The sequence below is a fragment of the Pipra filicauda genome, unplaced genomic scaffold (genome assembly GCF_003945595.2).
Source record: "Pipra filicauda isolate LSUMZ 115617 unplaced genomic scaffold, ASM394559v2 scaffold590_size258242_pilon, whole genome shotgun sequence".
Classification (NCBI taxonomy): Eukaryota; Metazoa; Chordata; class Aves; order Passeriformes; family Pipridae; genus Pipra; species Pipra filicauda.
Window position 1 is genome coordinate 73,591 of NW_024104743.1, and position 18,765 is coordinate 92,355.

An 18,765-nucleotide genomic window follows, 5' to 3' on the forward strand; every position below is an offset into this window, starting at 1 on the left:
GACACATCTCAGTGGTGTTAAGCCACAAAATTCCTGATCTGATTCAGAGTTTGGTTCGATGGACAGTTGGATTTAGTCAACTGTCAGCAGCCCTGTGAGTACTCGCACATATTGTTATATATCTGTTTTCCCAGACATGCACAGAGTTCTGAAGGCTTGAAACAGATAAGCTGCAACATCATCTCTGCCCTATTTACAGGTACAATTTACATTGAAAATTGCAAAGGTGCAAACAGAAAGGAAACAACTATTAGAGGCAGAACATGTAAGACACCTACAGAGCAAACTTGAAGAATTCACCCAAGTACTTTTGGTTCTGACAAAAAGTCTAAGGGAAAGTTTTAAAGAAAATCTTATGAGTTAAATATAAATGTGTATGACAGATTAGGCTTTTAAATTCACGAGTACAGATCACAGAGAGCAAATACTGGAGTAGAACATGATTCTCAAGTCTCTTGGCCTATTCAGGTGTCTCCATTCCACTCCTCATTCTCCATTCTTCTTTTGTTCTAAGCTCCTAAATCATTCAAATTAGTCAGGCAGGTGCCACAGAAATCACTGGAAGGAAATGAGAGGCCATCCAGAATTTGTTACTCAGGTTATCTAAAGTGTGTCAGTGCTACCACAACCAGCTCAGTTTGCTCTTCATGCCAGTGGAAGCCTTAAATGTTTTAAAACATTTAATTCCCCTACAATGAAAATTGTCTTTTCTCCCATACCACCTCCCAGGAAGATTTTGTCTCACTGAATGCTTCTGACAGTAAAAATATGTGGTCAAATTATTAAACATTTAGGTAGTCTTGCTTCCTGTTTTAGGTATTTCTTTCCATAAATTGGGAAGGGAATCTTTAGAAAGCAGAAGCAATAGCAGAATGAACACCTGAGGAAAAGCCACACACACAGGAAAGATTTTACTCTAAAACATCACTCACTAAAGAAATCTGAACACACGGAAATCCACACCAAGTCCTCCAACACTCTGTACAAGTAAGAACTAACATGTGAATGATCATCACAGGGTGTTTTTCCAACACTTCTAAAACGTCAGGCTTGGATCTCCAGTTTGCCAAGCCTCTGATTTCCAGCTCTGTGCTCAGCATTGACCATATGAAGGAGATGATTTTAAACGGAGTATCCAGGCAGGAGGAGGGTGGGCAGGGAAGACAACAGCAGTAAAATACAAAGATTCATTCCCCCACCTTGTGGGTAACCACTGAAACAACAATTTACAGGAGCATCTCTTCATTTGCAACCTACACACATACTCATCTATCAAATGTCACACACATTTCTGCTGCACTACAGAGAGTCAAACTTAAAAAAAACCTTTGCAATTAACTCAGAGATGATTCAAGTAATATGCTCTGGTTTATTTTTTTAATTCCACAACAATTTAGAGAATATCTGCTCTTTTGGTGTTTGTCAGTAATCAGTTACTCAAGGCTGGTGTGCTCTGGTAAAGTGTGAAGAAGGTCTTAACAGTGTAATAAAACAAAAAGTTAGCTGTTAAACTGTTAAAAGTTTCTCATCATACTAAACTTGCATTTTCTCTTGGTTTTTGATTATATACCTTTGTGCTGCTTTTACTGGTAATTAATTAACCTGCAACAATTCTATGGCATCAGCTGCAGAAATCTTTCTGGATTCCTTACAGTCAAATGTCACAGGTCTGGAAAAGTCAAGGATACATTTCTTTCCAGCAGGGAAAAGGAAAGCACAGTCAGAGGTGAGGATGACAAATGGCAAAGGAACTTTAAAGCACAACACAGTCCTCATGCATCAACTAAGCCAAGGGCAGATTCAGGGCCACATTTATCAGGACCTGCAGAGCTCGGTGATTTACCTATAAAGCTTTGATTACATGGGAGAGGAAAGCAAGTCTTACCTGCTGGGGCCATGTCTGAAATCCCTGGAAGCTCACTGCATTACAGGATATAAGCAGATTCCACATTTGTCAAGTCTGCTTTGGACAAGTGTTTTGCAGACTGACCATCCCTGCTGTGCTCACCTCTGACAGCAGCAGTGCAGGAGCAGTGTGGGCACACACAGATCAGCACAGGAACTGCAGGGGTGCTATTTTACCAACACAGAGCATTCCCAGTGTTCCAGCTGCTGACTCCAGGAAAGGGCCTGGGAAAGGCTCTGCCTCGCTGACTGAAATCCAAACAAAAATTTCCCTCCCTTGTTAAAATCCAACACAGTTACTGTGTTCAAGTACTGCAAGTTGCCTTCAGAACCAGATGAGACATTTTCCCAGTTACTGATGTAAAGGGAATTTGTAGCAGGATACCAACTTCGCTTTTTACTGGTTTTTTTACCTCTTTTTTTGACCATTTTATAGATTTGTCACCATCTTGCTTTCACCTTCCTTCGCTCCCAACCTACCACAGAAATATTAGGGGGTTCCTCCCCTCTCCCTTGCCTCCCCTGGCCCCAATGCAATTTGAAGATTATATCAGAATAGATGATGAACAATCTCACTCCATAATAAATAACAAAGAATATAAAATATTTTTAACTATTTTTTACTTGTTGACCCACAGGAGGGGTTAGGATAGAACAAACTGAATCAAGTTTTAAATTCACACTTTCAATAGGTCAACTTTTTCCTTTCCAGAATTATTTCTCCTTTCATACTTCAGCTCTTCTCTCTCACACAGCTGAGGTGACTGGACTAAGCTTCCACCACAGCTGCTGACAAACATCTTGAAAAATTCCAAACAGGAGCAAAGGGCAGCACAGAGATAATAAATGCTGAAGTCTGGAGATCTGTGTATTTGCATCACTGTTACTTAGTGATTATTCAAATGAGATCCAGAATCCAAGGGAGGGGATTGCATTAGGATCATTAGTTTACTAAAGAATATTAATTTACCTGGATTTTATTTTAAAATTTTATTTTACAACTAGATGTCTAATCAACCTCCCTCCCCTTCAATGTGGCACCACGTGTTTAAGTGGGAACTGCCCTCTCCCTCCAAAGCCTACCTTTGTCCAGGAAACTTTATAATAAAGAGATTAAAGCTTTGATTTGTCCAGTGGAACTTGAAGTTGTGTATGTTGATTCTCAAATCCCTCCACTTGTTTCTTATACTAAAACTCCTCTTGAAGTGGTCAGTCCACTGGCATCTATTCCAAATTAAGTCTCCACACTCAGGATTCACTACATGTGACTTCATAAGCTGTTGAAAGAATTACTTTGTCAAACAGATGCTGGTTTCAAAAGGTTTCACAAGTCAGTTTACACTTTTAAAATTCCATCCTTTTTATTTTATTTTTAAATACTCTGAGTGACCCAAGATACCCTTACATAAATAATCCTTATTGTCAACCCAAACCCAAAATTAGGATATATACCTACTGTAATCACTGTGTTACTACACTACAACAAAGCTTATTTACTGTCAGCAATGAAATAGAAACACTGGTACCTTGATTGTGAAGCTGAATTACCTAATTGATCTCCTCTTTCAACTTCACAATTAATACCCTCTAAAACTATTTATTCTCTTACTCCCTATTCTGTGCCCGCAATAAACCAAACAATCTTCCACACTCTGCAAATTGTGAGAAAATGGCTCAATGTGATGGTGAAAGGTGTGAAGTTGTTTTGATGCACAGACTTTTAAGCTGTCACAGGAAACACAAAACCTCATCTTTTGGGTGTTCCCCTTTGGTTCTGGGGGGAGAGGGAGGCATTTCAGATTCCTCATTGTGACAGAATCCCTGAACAGCTGGGCTTGGAGGAGCTCTCCTGACAGTGCACAGGTCCACTTTGACTCAGGCTGCCAACACCTCCAAGGATGGATATTCCACAATCTGAGGGGGTCTCAGGGGGTTGGGGGGTTGGTCATGGTACTTGTCTCCTTAAAATTTCACTTCAGTAGTTTTAAGTGGGTGGCTTTTTGTAATTCTGTAGAAAATGACTGGTGGTTGTCAACAAACACAGGATCATTTTAAGAGGAAAAAAGCTAAATAAAATCCAAAGATAATTCCTATTGAAAAAGATCCTAAAAATCCCCTTAAACAGTTCACAGTGAAATGGACCAAGCTCATGTAAGGAATTAGTAAAGAAGTCGACTGCATTTTCAAAATACAACATTTCAGCATGTGAAGATGTAGAAAATTTTTCTCTGGTAGATTGGTGCAACAAACACAGGGCCATTTTAAGAGGAAAAAAGCTAAATAAAATCCAAAGATAATTCCTATTGAAAAAGACCCTAAAAATCCCCTTAAACAGTTTACAGTGAAATGGACCAAGCTCATGTAAGGAATTAGTAAAGAAGTCGACTGCATTTTCAAAATACAACATTTCAGCATGTGAAGATTTATTTTTCTCCAGATTGGGCAGAAATCCAATGAAAATTATCAAAATAAAAAGCTCCTTAAAGAAAGCCCACAGTAAAGCGGAATTGATAGCACCATCCTGTGAAGAACCAAATCCATTAACTATTTCAAAAGGTCTCATGTCATTGTCTTTATTTCAAAGCATTAAATGGTTCTAAAAACATAAGCAAAATCATACTAACATGTTTTCAATGAACAGTTTGATTTTATTACAATTTTTCTGCTAGTGTCCTTTTAAATGGCTACTAGGGGTACATCTACCTTGAGGAAGGATAGAATGTTCTTCACCTACGGAGTGAAAGTTTCAGACTGGGAATGTTTCAGAAAGGAGGTTGAAGTTTTCAGCTCAAGCTGAAAAAAGAGCCTGAGAAAAAAGTCCCAAGGACTAAACATTCATCCATGCCTTGTAAAAAGAAATGTTTCTGAAGAGCTGGAGAAACCTGTGATGATCCAGAAAGCAAGGGAGCAAATGAAGCAAAGCAAGGACCAGGCCTGACCTATATGCTTGGAGTTCTAATCAACACTAATTTTACTGTGTTGATGTTCAGTAAAACATGGCTTTTGAGACAGCAAAAAACTTCTGGGAGTTCATGGTAAGGCAGGAAGATCTCAACAGTTTGGTCAACTTGGTGTGCTCAGTAATACTGAAAAACTCCAGAGCTTCATGGAAGCACAAAATCTGAAAGGTGTGGAAAAACACTTTGTTGCCAGACAGAAAAAAAAAGAAAGAAAGGAAGAAGAAAAAAAAGGGTAAAATCTTTGAAAAAGCTCTTCACTTTGCATCATAGCACCTGGTTGAAATTCATCACTCAAGACTGACTAAAAATGTACTCTTACCCTCTTACCCCTACAGATCATCTCCACAGGATTTGATTCTGCAGTTGTTCTTATGCTGGACATCCAGCTAAGGAGTAGACAAGAGACCCTCCCTGTCCCTTAACTCCCTCAGCCAGCACTTCAAGAAAATATACCAGCTTAAGGAAAAGAATGGACAAGGAACAGGGGGAAAAGTTGCCCAAGTCAGAGAGCAAAGCCTCGGTAGAGCCAAGAGTGCTTGCAGCTGGAGAGGAGGCAGCTGGGCCAAAAGCTGCTTCAAAACCAGAAGCAAAGGCAGAAAGACACGTGGTAACATGGAATGGGACACTTGAGGAAAGCACTGGAAACCTACTGGTCCCAAACATCCATCTTCATTTAAGCAAGAAATGGGATTGCCCTCTCATGTCCTCGTGAGTGCCTGATCCACGTGGTAAAGGAGGTCACTCCTCACTTCAGCTGGGGGTCACCCACCAGCTCAAGCTCAGGTGGCAACCCACACTGCAAAGAATGCATTTCAAAACAAAACTACTGCTTCTTCAGACTGCTTTAAATAGGAAGTGACTTCTCTGTACCTAATCACAGAAAGTTAGAAAATATCTACTGGTTGCAATTCAAGCCAGAAAGTTGACCAAAAAAACCGAATCGAGCAGAAGACTCGAGTCAGAAATGTGTCTTCAGAACTGTTTTAAGCTCCAATTCTCCACCTAAAAATAGGCACGTGGTACTGTCTAGACATGCACAGAGTAAAGTGAAATCTATTTTCAAGTGTGAGTTAAGAGGCAGCACACATCCAAGTGTCCCTGAGATGCCAGAAAACAAGATGCAAGAAATGCTGAGCTGTACAAAGCTCTCCTGCAGTACACTGGGACTCCAGCTATTTTTTCATGGTGTCAGTGACATGTGGCAAATCAACAGCATTTAACACACTTGAGAAGCAACAACACTTCAAACCAGAGCACAAATACTTGCATATAAAAATTTATTGTCCTTCTTTTATACATGGGTATAAAATACATACAACCCAGACAGGTAATTTATTTAATGTTCAAGCAGAGCTTTGTAGAAAACAGGTGATAGCACAGAATTAAAGGCTGTACCACATTTTCTGACATGTAGCAAACTGGATTAATAGCCATGTGCATACAACAGCAATAAAATCATGTCTGCAGTGCTCCCTAAAAGTTCTGTGTTTGGCAGCTGAAAAATGCCTTCAGCTTTCTAATTTTGGTGAGCTCACAGGTACAGGTGAAAAGTGCATTTATAGAATCCACCAGCCCTTAAATATAAAGACTGTTTGAAAATCCAGGCCTGGTTCTTCTGTTTACTCCACTTACTGAACAGATCTATGCAAAACTATTGTCATTTTTATTCATCAAGTTCATATATATATATAGCTATTATCTAGCACAAATGAAATTAAAAAAACCCAGAAATTATTCTTCCCAAGTGAAGAAAGGGTAAATTTTCATGAGTAACTATTCACAAGGACACTGATAATCTTATTCAAGAGACTGGCAGCAGGAGTTCTTAGTTCACTGATCACTGAACTCAAAACCTGCCTGACTCTGTTACTTCAGTTTGTGCCTCGTGTTAAGAGTGGAACTTGTCTCAGTGAAGCTCCTGGGATTATTCACACCATTAAGAACCAGGCATGTACTTGGTGTTTAAATATTGTGCTGAACTGAATGCTAACAGTCCTCAGGAAGAGAAACTGCAACAAAAATGTTGTGTCAGAAGTGGGTTTTAACTTCATGAGATCCTTTCTTCCAGTGGGGCGACCACACATTGGAATAGGGAATTACTTTGATTTGAGCTTTGACATCCAATGGTAAACTCAGTGTGCTGCTCCTGCTGGAGAGGTCTGTAAGCTACAGTGATACAACCAAAACCATGTACATGCACATGACAGGTGAAGAATATTTCCATTTTTAAAGTGCATATTTTCATTTACAGTGTGACAACATTCCCAAGTAAGCATTTCCAGACAACAAGAGCCTATTTCTTTCATATACACTCATTCTTATGTTGTCCCAGTGCAGCATTTTCTAATACTAAACAGACAGGGATGAAATTATAGTAGGCAAATTGTGCACACTTCTTTCTTAATTTAAGGAGAATGCTGCCTAAAATAGAAGGATTTTTTAATTAGTTTCAGTCATTAACAGAAGTACTTCATTTTGCAAAACACTAGAACCACAAGCACTACAACCTGTCTGTAAACCATAAACTTATAGTGCAAATAAGATAACCACTTTATTGCAGAATCCATTTCCCTGACATAAAAGAAGGGCAGAAAATAAAACTTCAGAGTGGAAAAACATTTTATCAAACATCGTACAGTTTGCACTTAAATGCACATTTCAGAATAAGGAAATCCACTGTTTCCCACAGAAACTGAAGTGTTAATGGTTGTTAACTCTGAAAGAAGACCTCAGGCATTTTATCTTTATTTTTTGCCCAGTGCTTCCATGTTGCTTCTAATCAATTTTAGGGAGACAATTGCACCCCAAAGGTCAGACCCCACAAATCCTACCATTATCAAGACATCTGTGGTTTCTTCAACTGCAACGAGGCTCTTTTCACCAGCTTCTGCTGATTTCTTGTTGCCTGGGCTTCCTGAATGGCACCACAAATCCACTGTAAAACAATGAGAAACAGAAAATTAAAGCACAATCTGAGGTTTTCTTCCAGAAGATGCTACTAAAACAGCTAATTCAAGAAGTATTAAAATCTACAAACACACAGGCTAGTTTAAGTTACTTAAAAATAAATAAATTAAGAAAAAGTTCCAGTGATATTGTCAATCCACTCTGGATTTTCTAGTAACATTAATGATGTTATTCACAATTAGGTAAACCCTGCTCAGGCAGCACCCCAAGACAAGGGATCTCCTTTCAAACAGATACAAAACTGACATTTCCAATAATTATCTGCTCTGGAGGCTTTCAAAGGCAGGCCATTAAAACAGCAGGCAGGAGCCCCTGTCCAGTGAGCCCACTGGGAACTCCAGCCTGTCCCAGTAACAGCCACACTGTGAACCAGCAGTCAACGCTTCAACAGCCATTCCACCTCAGGAATAGCCTCTAACACACATCTAAGGATGCATTCCTTCTGTCTCGGCTGAATTTTCAGTATTATGGGATCAAAGGCCTTAAATAAATATACTGACCAATCACTGCAACCTCCTGGACCCATTAACTGGCACAGGTCAGCTTTTGACATGCTCTGCTCCTCTTGCTACACGTTATTTTTAGCAAAAGTTTGAATGCCATAAGAATAAGGCCTTTTGAGGAAAACATTGTATCAGATCAAATGAATCAATGTTTTTTGGTTCTAAAATGGACAGAAAACTACTGAGAGCCTCCAACTACTGCATTTAGTCTGAGGCAAAGAGCTCCAGAAGAGGACTCTGTTCAGGCCAAACAAGGATGAGCTTTGCATTATCTGTAAACCTCAGAGAATAACTCACAACAATTAAAAGAGGTTATAAACGACAGGAGGCACTTTTGATAATATTTCCAATGAAAACCACTTTCAAACTGGATAGTTAGTTGAAATCCAGAAAGGGATGAATTAAAATAGAACCTAACAATAGCTCTACAATTAGAAACAACTTAAAGTAGTGCAACTAAACCAGTCATTTTTATTGAATTTCTGAATAAAAATAATTAGTTAAAAACCCCACATCTCAACTGCCTAACATTAAACACATTGTGCATTATGCATAAAATGTGTATACACAATATTAACACATCTCTAGTCTGAGAAAATGAATGTCAGTGTAACGTGTAAATGCCAAGGGGGGGAACCCAAACCAAACCACGCCCTGGGGTAGCTCAGATGGTCACTCTGATTTCACCTGAGTAATTCCAGAACTTACCAAAAGCTGAAGTGTTTGAAAGGCTCGTGAGGGTTTTTTTTTATCCATAATTTCAACAAAAGTAAAACTCATTTATACAACAATGAATATTCAAGATTAAGTTAAGCTGGATGGACAAACAACACACATAATTTCAAACAGTTACGGGTTCCTGATAACTCCTGGAGGCTGGGAAAAGATTCAGAGCACTGAAGAAGGACAAACATCCTCCCCTTGTCTGTTCTTTGGGGGAGACAGAACAAGAAGCTGCAGAGATGTTTAACATGATGTTAAAGACATTTATTTCATGTGCATATCAAGGACAGCACTCTCCAGAGAAGGGACAGTTATTTCTGAAGCAAACTCTTCCTATCAATGGCATCAGTGTTAAAAAAGGAGATGCAAGATCAAGGGTAATACTGATAAACTCAAGAAACAGAAATTCACAGAGGGAAAATGGGTAGTGCTGCACTTGAGAACACAAAACTCCGTTTTCAATGCACAGATACCAGCATAAACACAGGAAAAGGAATGTGCAGTTAGGAAATAACACCAAAAAAGGTAATCAAAGACAAGGAAGTGTCCTTCTAGTGTGGCTCATGTGTTTTGTACAGTGCTCCAGCTCTGGCCAGGTCACTGGCCAGACACAGAGACACAGACAAGTTAAAAGGATTTAAATTAGTTGGCTCCAAGTGTGATTTGGAAAACATGTCATAAGAAAAAGCTGAAGGAACTTTTTCAGACAAGACACAGTAAAGAAATAATATAGAGTCTTCCAGTAGATAAAGTACCTCAAAATTACAGCCATCTTTTTCCTTCCCAGTCTAACCCATCCTTTTAGAAGGCTTGATCAGTTCAACAGCAGTGATCTGGCCCTGATTCTGATTCCAGCTGCTGACTTGCCACTTACTGGAGCTACAATTTCAATTGTACTTCCAAGATACTGTGGATCCAACTGATCTCACTTCTGGTGTCAAGGAGAATTCCTCTTACATCACCTGATACAATACCACAGTAGGACACAGGGTTCCCAAGGTAAATTTTTCTCTTGTTGAAGTACCCTGGAGTTTACATAAACTGATAGATCAGCTTGAATGAGTTACCTACGAGATCCAACAGCCCCAGAACAAGAGCTCATGAACAGATCAGCCTCCCCAGCACCAACAGGAACAAACAGTTAGAGATAAAGGGTAGAAAAATCAGCTGGGGGGAGGGAGGAATCTAATTAAGCCTTTTCACACAAGGTCCATTTACTGGCTTAGTCCAGTGATCTTGGAATAATGAGGACACAGCAGAATTCAGAGGAATGTTGAATCCTAGAGACTACAGGGAATCTAATACAACCTAGTACTCCAGATATTGGAAATTCCTTCAGATATTAAATTCCTTTAATGAGCTTTAACATACAAAACCTAAGACTATGCAACTTCACCCTTAAATTATTATTGCATAAACCCTCTTGAACGCTTTGGCCTATCTTGCTTCATCATTCTCCTGGTTTAACTCCTTTTTCAACATGAAACTATGAGAAATGGTTCTATAAGGGGTTTCTGAACATTGCCATCTTTTTACATGCTGAGTTTAACAGCTGTTAACAACATCATAAGGAAAGAAGAAGAATGGGGGAAAAAAGAAAAAAAAGAATATACCCTTGCTGTCGCTTCGTCCTGAAGCTGAACTGCCTTTACACATTCATGACCTGTACTGTCCTTTCTGTGGAACATCCTTTGATCCTGCTGAAGAGGGGAACAAAAAAGTGCTTCAGATGACTCACAAAACAAGAATGCAGAATCTGATACTTAAATGGCCTGAATGTCAACTTCAGGTTAAACGCGGTCTCCGTCCAACCCAATTTGTACTTTCAAGAAATTTTACATAAATCCTGTCATACAGTCCCTTAGTTAGAAGTTAGAACCATAAATAAGTTAAGAGCATGTTTGGACGTTTAACTAGTGTTAAATAGAAGGAATTTTAAGTGCTTTTCTTACCAAAACAGTTAATTTTAAAATATTTCCTGCATAGGAAGGGCAGCGTGTAAATTCTTCAAATAAGTGATCCCACTCTATTGTTAAATGGCCCAAGATTTCCACTTCTTTCACATAAATCACTCTCCTGTTCAGAAAAACAAAAAAGGTAATGCTCAATTTCTCCCTGGGACTAGAACTTAGCTGGAAAAGCAAAATAAAACATTTGTTTAAGAAGGCATTGCCTATGATGATTTAAAGTATCCACTCACAGTGGACCTGTATTTCCTTAATACATTCTCAGACAAGCACTTTGTCTTTAAAACTTGATGATTCTTGTGGGGCCCTTCCAGCTCAGCATATTCTGTGATATATCTGGAGGTGCAAACAACTAAATCACCCAACTCTCCTTCACTGACACTGCTGCAGCAGGAATTTTGAGGTGTCCTTGTAAAACACACATGGGGATATCTCCATGGGCTTACTATGGATGAGCCTATCTCATACATCCAGGGAAGGTGGAAATTGGTGACATATGGGATGGGGAGATCATAATCCTTTTCCATCATCCAAATGTATCTAAGAAGTTTTGAGTACCCAAACTGTGTAGCCAAGACTGGCAACAGTCTGAATTTTAAAAATTGTCTGATGAGTTAAATATTGATTTTCATGCTGCTACAAAAGCTTAAAAGTTCATTTAGAATATCCTGTAATTAACAAGATTGTAAACGTGCATTATCAAACTGTTGGTTTGACTGTTAACACTTACCACAAGGTAATTTGAAAAATTAAAAGCAAAGAGAAAAAAAAGAGTATTTCCATCCCAGTATGATGAAAGGATCACTGATCTCAGAGTAAACTGTTTTCCCAAATTAGTATCCAGCACTGACACCATAACTAAATTACATTTTCCATAAAGGAAACAGAATAAAATATTTTAAAAATCAAGAAAGAAGTAGATAAGAAAAGTACATATGCAGAGAACAGCAATCAGTTTAGACTCAGCCAGATGTCTAATCCCCAAGTTGAAATCATGCCAAGCCCTTAGAAAGCCTTCAAAACTTAATACCTGTTGGTAACAATCAGATTTGCTCTTCTGCCCCTTGGAAGCGCACAGTGGTATCGATACATCTCTTTTTCCAGCTTTTTGATGTGCAGTTTCTGAAACAGAAACAATTTTGAGGTCGTACAAAGAAAATTCAAAGTGGTGCCTTCAATTCCAAAGCCTTTCACAAAGTTACCTCACTGAAGCAGCTGTTTAAAGGCAGGCTCAGTGTGAGTCACTGAGAGGTCTGATTGTTCCACTCCCAGGTGGAATTCTGACACTGCAAGAACAGACTATTTCTTCAGCTTTAATTTCCCTTCTGTGTTAATAATTGCTTTGCAATGTTCATTCTGCTGCACCTTGTGCTGCAGAGTTGATTCCAGAGGGAAAATCCTGCAATGGTACCTTTAGAAGGAGGCAGCACATGACCCAGATTCTTAGAAAGAAACTATCAAGATGCAAACTCTCAGTGCACCTCAAGCTCAGGTTCTGAAGCACTGGACAGATGTGCCTATTCCACAGCCAAAACATGAGGGTAGACAGAAATGCAGATTAAATTACTCATCATGTTTTGGTTAGGCAACTACAACTCAAGTGACAAACTGACTACAGAAAAAGGTCTGAAATAAAGTACTGAAGTACCCCTAGGATATTTTTTGTCTATTATTTTTTGCTTATTAATATTTTTTTTTTCATATTTCCTATTCTGTTCATGCAGTTTAACTGAAGTATAATGTTTCTGAGCACATGTCACCAGGTCTACAATCCATCAACAGACCAGCACAGAACAGTCTCACAGTCATCCCTCCATCAGACTCACAATAATACTGGATTAAAGGCAACAAGATTCACACAGAGACACATGAATGTATTTGTGGGAAAGGAATATACACCAAAACATCACGTAGAGAAAGACAAAAGTCTGAAATTAATGATAATAAAAGCCAAAGTGAGTATGAGAAGAAATGTGTGCCAACTACTGGTTCTCCTCACGTGCAAAAAATCCTTACAAAACACACATTCCACTTGTAAATAATGTTTAATTAGTAAAAATTAGCAAGGTAGTTACATAGGCATACTCTCAATGCATGTTAGCTTTGTACCCTCCCAGTCAATACAACCCCCTTTTTTATCATACAATATGTTTTCATGAGAAATGTGGAGGAAGGTGAGGGCACACAAGGAAGAAAGCCTGGATGCAGAAGGCTTGCACTTCAGATCAACACCTAGCAAGTGCCTGCAACTGGATGCCCCCAAATGGGTTTGATATTCTTCAGAGCAAGGTAAGATGACTTTCAGTTCATTTTACAGCTGTTCCTGTGGAATTCAGCCTCTGTATAACAGTAATATCCTCAGGTCGTTTCTGACAAATTAGGAAGGACAAACCGAAGAGGGAGGACTGAAAACTGAGTATGTTTTTAGTTATTTCTTGTAAACATAAACTCCTTCTGTATTTCCACAGTTGGACCCATAAAACTGGTAAGATGACAACAGGAGTTCCACTTGACTCCACATTTATCTGTGGTCAACCATACAGGCTAAGAACTCTGTGTAGTTTAAGTAACCAAAATTGAAAGATCAGCTTACATAAGATTCAGTTAAAAGAGGGTTCAACATTTATTTATATCTGCATTTTATTTTCATATATTTACAAGTTCAACAAATGTCTTAAAGTATCATCATATATCACAAACAGCCCAAAAATCCTTTAAGCCTAAAAGAGGATGAATATTCAAGACTGAAATCAACAGCATAGTGTTTGCCTGGATTTGCTCTCTAGTGATGTGAAATTTTGAAATACATTTTAATTCAGCATTTTTCAGCAATCAAAACCATAGGGTTGACACCTTCTATAAAAAAATATCCCTTTCTGACCATCTTAAAAATTTCTGAAACTGTACAATGCACATGAAAGGGAAAAAAAAAATGCCAGCAAGACTCCTCATCTCAAAGTGTCTTCAAGACATTAGAACAAAGATGGCAAGACATTACTAAAATGAAAATATGAACTCCCATTTTACACCTGAACCACAGTTGTTTCAAAAACAAGTGAAAAGTTTAAGAAATAGAAAACCCACCAGCATGTGAAGACTGGAACTCAAAGGCTGCAATCTATATTCTGAACCCTTCTGTTGAACATGAAGAAATTAGATATGCCACATATTTAAACAGATTTATTCATAAGCATGTTTCTCTATTCAGGCTCAAAGCTTTGGAGAGCAAGCCTGTTTCTCATCACTTCAGAAACAATCCCGGTAGTATTTTTAGATTTTCCATGCAATATGTTACTAAAGGAAGAGTTCCCTCTGGGGGCTGTGCCTGCAAGATGCAGTATTTCCCAGAGCTACTCCCAATCCACCTGATAGATGCCAGCACAATGGTGGGGCCATTATGGAAAAAGGGGGCTGCACTTGATGGAAATCACTCCAGGATCTGCACACTCTTAAAATTCAGACATCTTTCTCAAAAGCTGTTCTTTTTATGAGCACACCAGAGCACTTTGAAGAAGTTAAGTCATTCTTATTTTACATGGCAGTGAAAGAACCGGTGCACATTTCCCCAGCAGAACAGGGAGGCAACCAGAAATAGAATCTGCAGCTCCCTGCATAGGCTGTGCTGCTCTCTGCCACACAACAGCCTCAGCACCCTGCCTCAATTATTCATGAGGTGTTCTGCATTCTTTATAAAGCTTTAACTGGGAAATGAAACAAAGTCCTGCCACAGGCACTGAATAATGGATGAGTGCATCGTGTCAGCCCTGCAGAGCTGGGGAGAGGAGCCTCCTCCCACAGCAAGGCCAAAGCCCACCAGGACAAAGGCCGCGCTCCAGCACATCCCCTCAGCTGCAAACACTCCTCACACGGGGATTAAAGCTCAGGAGAACTGGACAACAGTTCTCCTAGAAGTGCCCTGTTTGTCCTGTGAGTTCTGCAGCTCTGCTGTGCATCCGTGTTTAACCAACCACAGGGTCCTTTAACCAACCACAGTGCCCTTTAACCAACCACAGGGTCCTTTAACCAACCACAGGGTCCTTTAACCAACCACAGGGTCCTTTAACCATCCACAGAGTCCTTTAACCAACCACAGAGTCCTTTAACCAACCACAGAGTCCTTTAACCAACCACAGAGTCCTTTAACCAACCACAGGGTCCTTTAACCAACCACAGGGTCCTTTAACCAACCACAGAGTCCTTTAACCAACCACAGAGTCCTTTAACCAACCACAGAGTCCTTTAACCAACCACAGAGTCCTTTAACCAACCACAGAGTCCTTTAACCAACCACAGGGTCCTTTAACCAACCACAGTGCCCTTTAACCAACCACAGGGTCCTTTAACCAACCACAGGGTCCTTTAACCAACCACAGTGCCCTTTAACCAACCACAGTGCCCTTTAACCAACCACAGGGTCCTTTAACCAACCACAGAGCCCTTTAACCAACCACAGAGCCCTTTAACCAACCACAGTGCCCTTTAACCAACCACAGGGTCCTTTAACCAACCACAGAGTCCTTTAACCAACCACAGAGTCCTTTAACCAACCACAGTGCCCTTTAACCAACCACAGGGTCCTTTAACCAACCACAGAGTCCTTTAACCAACCACAGAGTCCTTTAACCAACCACAGGGTCCTTTAACCAACCACAGAGCCCTTTAACCAACCACAGGGTCCTTTAACCAACCACAGAGTCCTTTAACCAACCACAGAGTCCTTTAACCAACCACAGCCTCCTTTAACCAACCACAGTGCCCTTTAACCAACCACAGGGTCCTTTAACCAACCACAGGGTCCTTTAACCAACCACAGGGTCCTTTAACCATCCACAGAGTCCTTTAACCAACCACAGAGTCCTTTAACCAACCACAGTGCCCTTTAACCAACCACAGTGCCCTTTAACCAACCACAGAGCCCTTTAACCATCCACAGGGTCCTTTAACCAACCACAGGGTCCTTTAACCAACCACAGGGTCCTTTAACCAACCACAGTCTCCTTTAACCAACCACAGTGCCCTTTAACCAACCACAGGGTCCTTTAACCAACCACAGCCTCCTTTAACCATCCCCAGTGCCCTTTAACCATCCCCAGCCTCCTCGGTCCCTGTGCAGGAGCCCGCAGGGTGCCCAGTGTGACCGGCCAGGCCCTGCCTGGGCTGAGCACATCCCTCCCCAGCCCAGATCCATCAGACCCAGCACTCCTGGGAAAAGGAGCTGGGGACACAACTTTACCAATCTACTCCACCTGGCTCCTGTCCTCGTTCTGCGCCTTAAAACCCACTCACCAGTGGAAAAAAGTAACTTGTCTTTTAAGAAGCTCCTCTAATGCCTACCAGTGCCTGTATTTCACACACAACTATTTAAATTAAACATTTTTCCATCCAAGCACCGGATTGAGGCATCCATTGCTTCAGGTAACCTTGCAAGGTTTCAGCCTTGGAAGCACATGTTGATTTTAAAGGGACATATGCATTAAATGTAGTTAAAACAGATGAGAGGGTGGGGATTCTGGTTAAACTACTTGTAACATAGGATCAAAACTGCATCCAAAAATAAACAGCACTTGTACCTATTGTGATTAAACTCATAAATGCACATAAAACTGACTTTCTGACCCATCTTTCTGTTAAATACCCTATTTCCTGTAAAGACATTGTCCCCTCTTGCTTCTAATTTACATTAGAAAACAAAACCTTCCCAAGACTCACCTCTAGCATAATAACCAATTAAAATAATTAAATAATTTAAATAATTAATTAAAAAAACCCCTGTATTCAACTAAGTGACTTCTTGAAAGAAACAAACTATATTTAGTGAACTATACAGTTAGTATCCTGGTTAGTATACATTCCAATCTGCACCATTTAGATCTAAGAAATATATAAATACTAGATGTGCAGGAACTGCATAATATCCAGTTTTCAGTGTTAATTGTGCCACCTTTTCCTTTTTTCTAGATGTAAAAAATATACTGAAAAAAATAAAAAAAAAACCTCAAGAAGACAAAATGTGACCTGCTCAGTATATCACAACTTAATTACACTTAATCAGTTAAAAAAAAAAAAAAAACTAAATTTTTTTTTTTAAACAATTTTGAATTGACCACTAAATACTAAAAGGGCATTGGCAGCAGAGATGTTTCTGTTCAACATTGTTTCCCATCTGACAGGCAAAAAATTTGCTCTGACAACAACTTGTTAAGCTCATCTTGCTCATTTCTAAGATGCTGTATTAGTAATGAAATTTATGGCACCACTTAATTTAGCAATAGATATATAGATATATATTGATTTTTTAAAACGTATCTCTGTGTATGTGTGCGTGTAAGTTCATGTTAACAGCTGAAAGTTTACACTTATTTCATTATGGTGAACAGCAAATCCCCAAAAGATTCCGTGAATGAAACCCAGAGTCCACTAAGCTGCTGCATGTTTTAATTGAGAAATGTCCATAAAGAAGCAGCAATAGTACCTTGAAGGCCTAGTGGGTGGTAGGATGGAAAGCTGACAGGCCCACAGCACAGCACAGAAACCACAGGTACAAGTTTTCTCAGCATTTATATGCAAACAGTATTTCTAGATCATGGAATCAGAAGCACTTTCACAGCAGTGAATTCCATTCGATGTCACTATTTTACATTTTGCACAAAATGTTGCCTTCTGCCTCATTCCACAGCCCTGGCTCTACCAGAATGCTAATAAATAAATAAATGAACTCAGGATCTAACCTCCCATAGTTTTTTTTCCAAGTGCCTTCTGTTGTTGCTGTTCATAAGGAGCTAAGCATCCTTAGAAAAACAAATATACAGGAAACAAACCCTCCCCGTCTCTCCCATCTTACTCACTCATCTAATCTTACTGAAGATGGTAATTCAAGTTTGTTTTCTTAGTCTGGACAACATGAAACACTGTTTTATTCAACTGCTACACAGAAAAGATATGAACGAAGGGGAGAGGACATGTTAAATGCAATCATGCCCTTAATTTAAATATTTAAGGCAGATAAAAGACCATGACAGAAATAGAGAAGAAATATGGAAAATGTTTACTCCATTAGTCCAGTTCTTGCTGCGTGTGCCAGGAGAGAAGGAGAAAGAAAACAAACATTAGAAATACAGCAGGAAATTGAGATTAAAAGACCACCTAGAAGCAAGTAGCAAATATGCAAGTTTTGGTCTTAAAATGTGAATGTAGACAGTTATTTTACTCTTTTAGCAACAAAATACGCATTTTAAGGTAAGTTTTAAGAGCATGAAGCCTGAAATACAAAGGAACCAGATTCTGACTATCCAGGACTGGAAAACTACTGTTATTCCTGCTCCATATGTCAGCCACATCCATCTGAGGGAGCAGGCTAAGCGTCCACACACGCCTGTAGCTATGACAGATTGCTATTGTGAACAGCATAAGGAAAAACCAAAAAGGGGTATTTTGAGAATTCATGCAGTTTTTTCAACTGCTGATACGACCAAACCATTCAAGCTCTATTAATCTTTTTTAAAAGTTGCTTAGTTTGTAATCCAACCTCAGCTTTGTGATTATGCCAAAAATTAGAACTGAGTATCAGAACGTTTTTGTTTCCAGATATTCAAATCTTAATCCTAATAATTCTTCATCCCACTACCCCCTTCCAGAGCATGAGATAAGTGATTACAGACCATAAAACAGCAATGCTGCAGTTTCCTTTCTGCATTCAGCTCCAAGCACTGGGTTTTCTCTGCTGTCCAGGTCTGCCTTATG

The 18,765-nt window shown here is 39.5% G+C and overlaps 1 protein-coding gene across 4 annotated transcripts in view; it reads right to left on the bottom strand.

Moving 5' to 3' along the window:
• Positions 1 to 6,125: 6,125 nt before the first annotated feature.
• VPS13C (vacuolar protein sorting 13 homolog C) overlaps positions 6,126 to 18,765 on the bottom strand; it is an 85,321-nt gene continuing 72,681 nt past the window's right edge. For 2 of the 4 annotated variants that reach the window (XM_027712339.2, XM_027712336.2), the window contains 4 exons: positions 12,056 to 12,147; positions 11,011 to 11,134; positions 10,672 to 10,758; positions 6,126 to 7,800 (listed from right to left, as the gene is read on the bottom strand). In XM_027712339.2, the coding sequence (XP_027568140.2) occupies positions 7,702 to 7,800; positions 10,672 to 10,758; positions 11,011 to 11,134; positions 12,056 to 12,147 (402 nt within the window). In that variant the 3' untranslated portion in view covers positions 6,126 to 7,701. Of the gene's footprint in view, positions 7,801 to 10,671; positions 10,759 to 11,010; positions 11,135 to 12,055; positions 12,148 to 13,624; positions 18,094 to 18,765 lie in introns of those variants that run through there. The other 2 variants (XM_039387831.1, XM_027712340.2) reach the window with 2 other exon arrangements.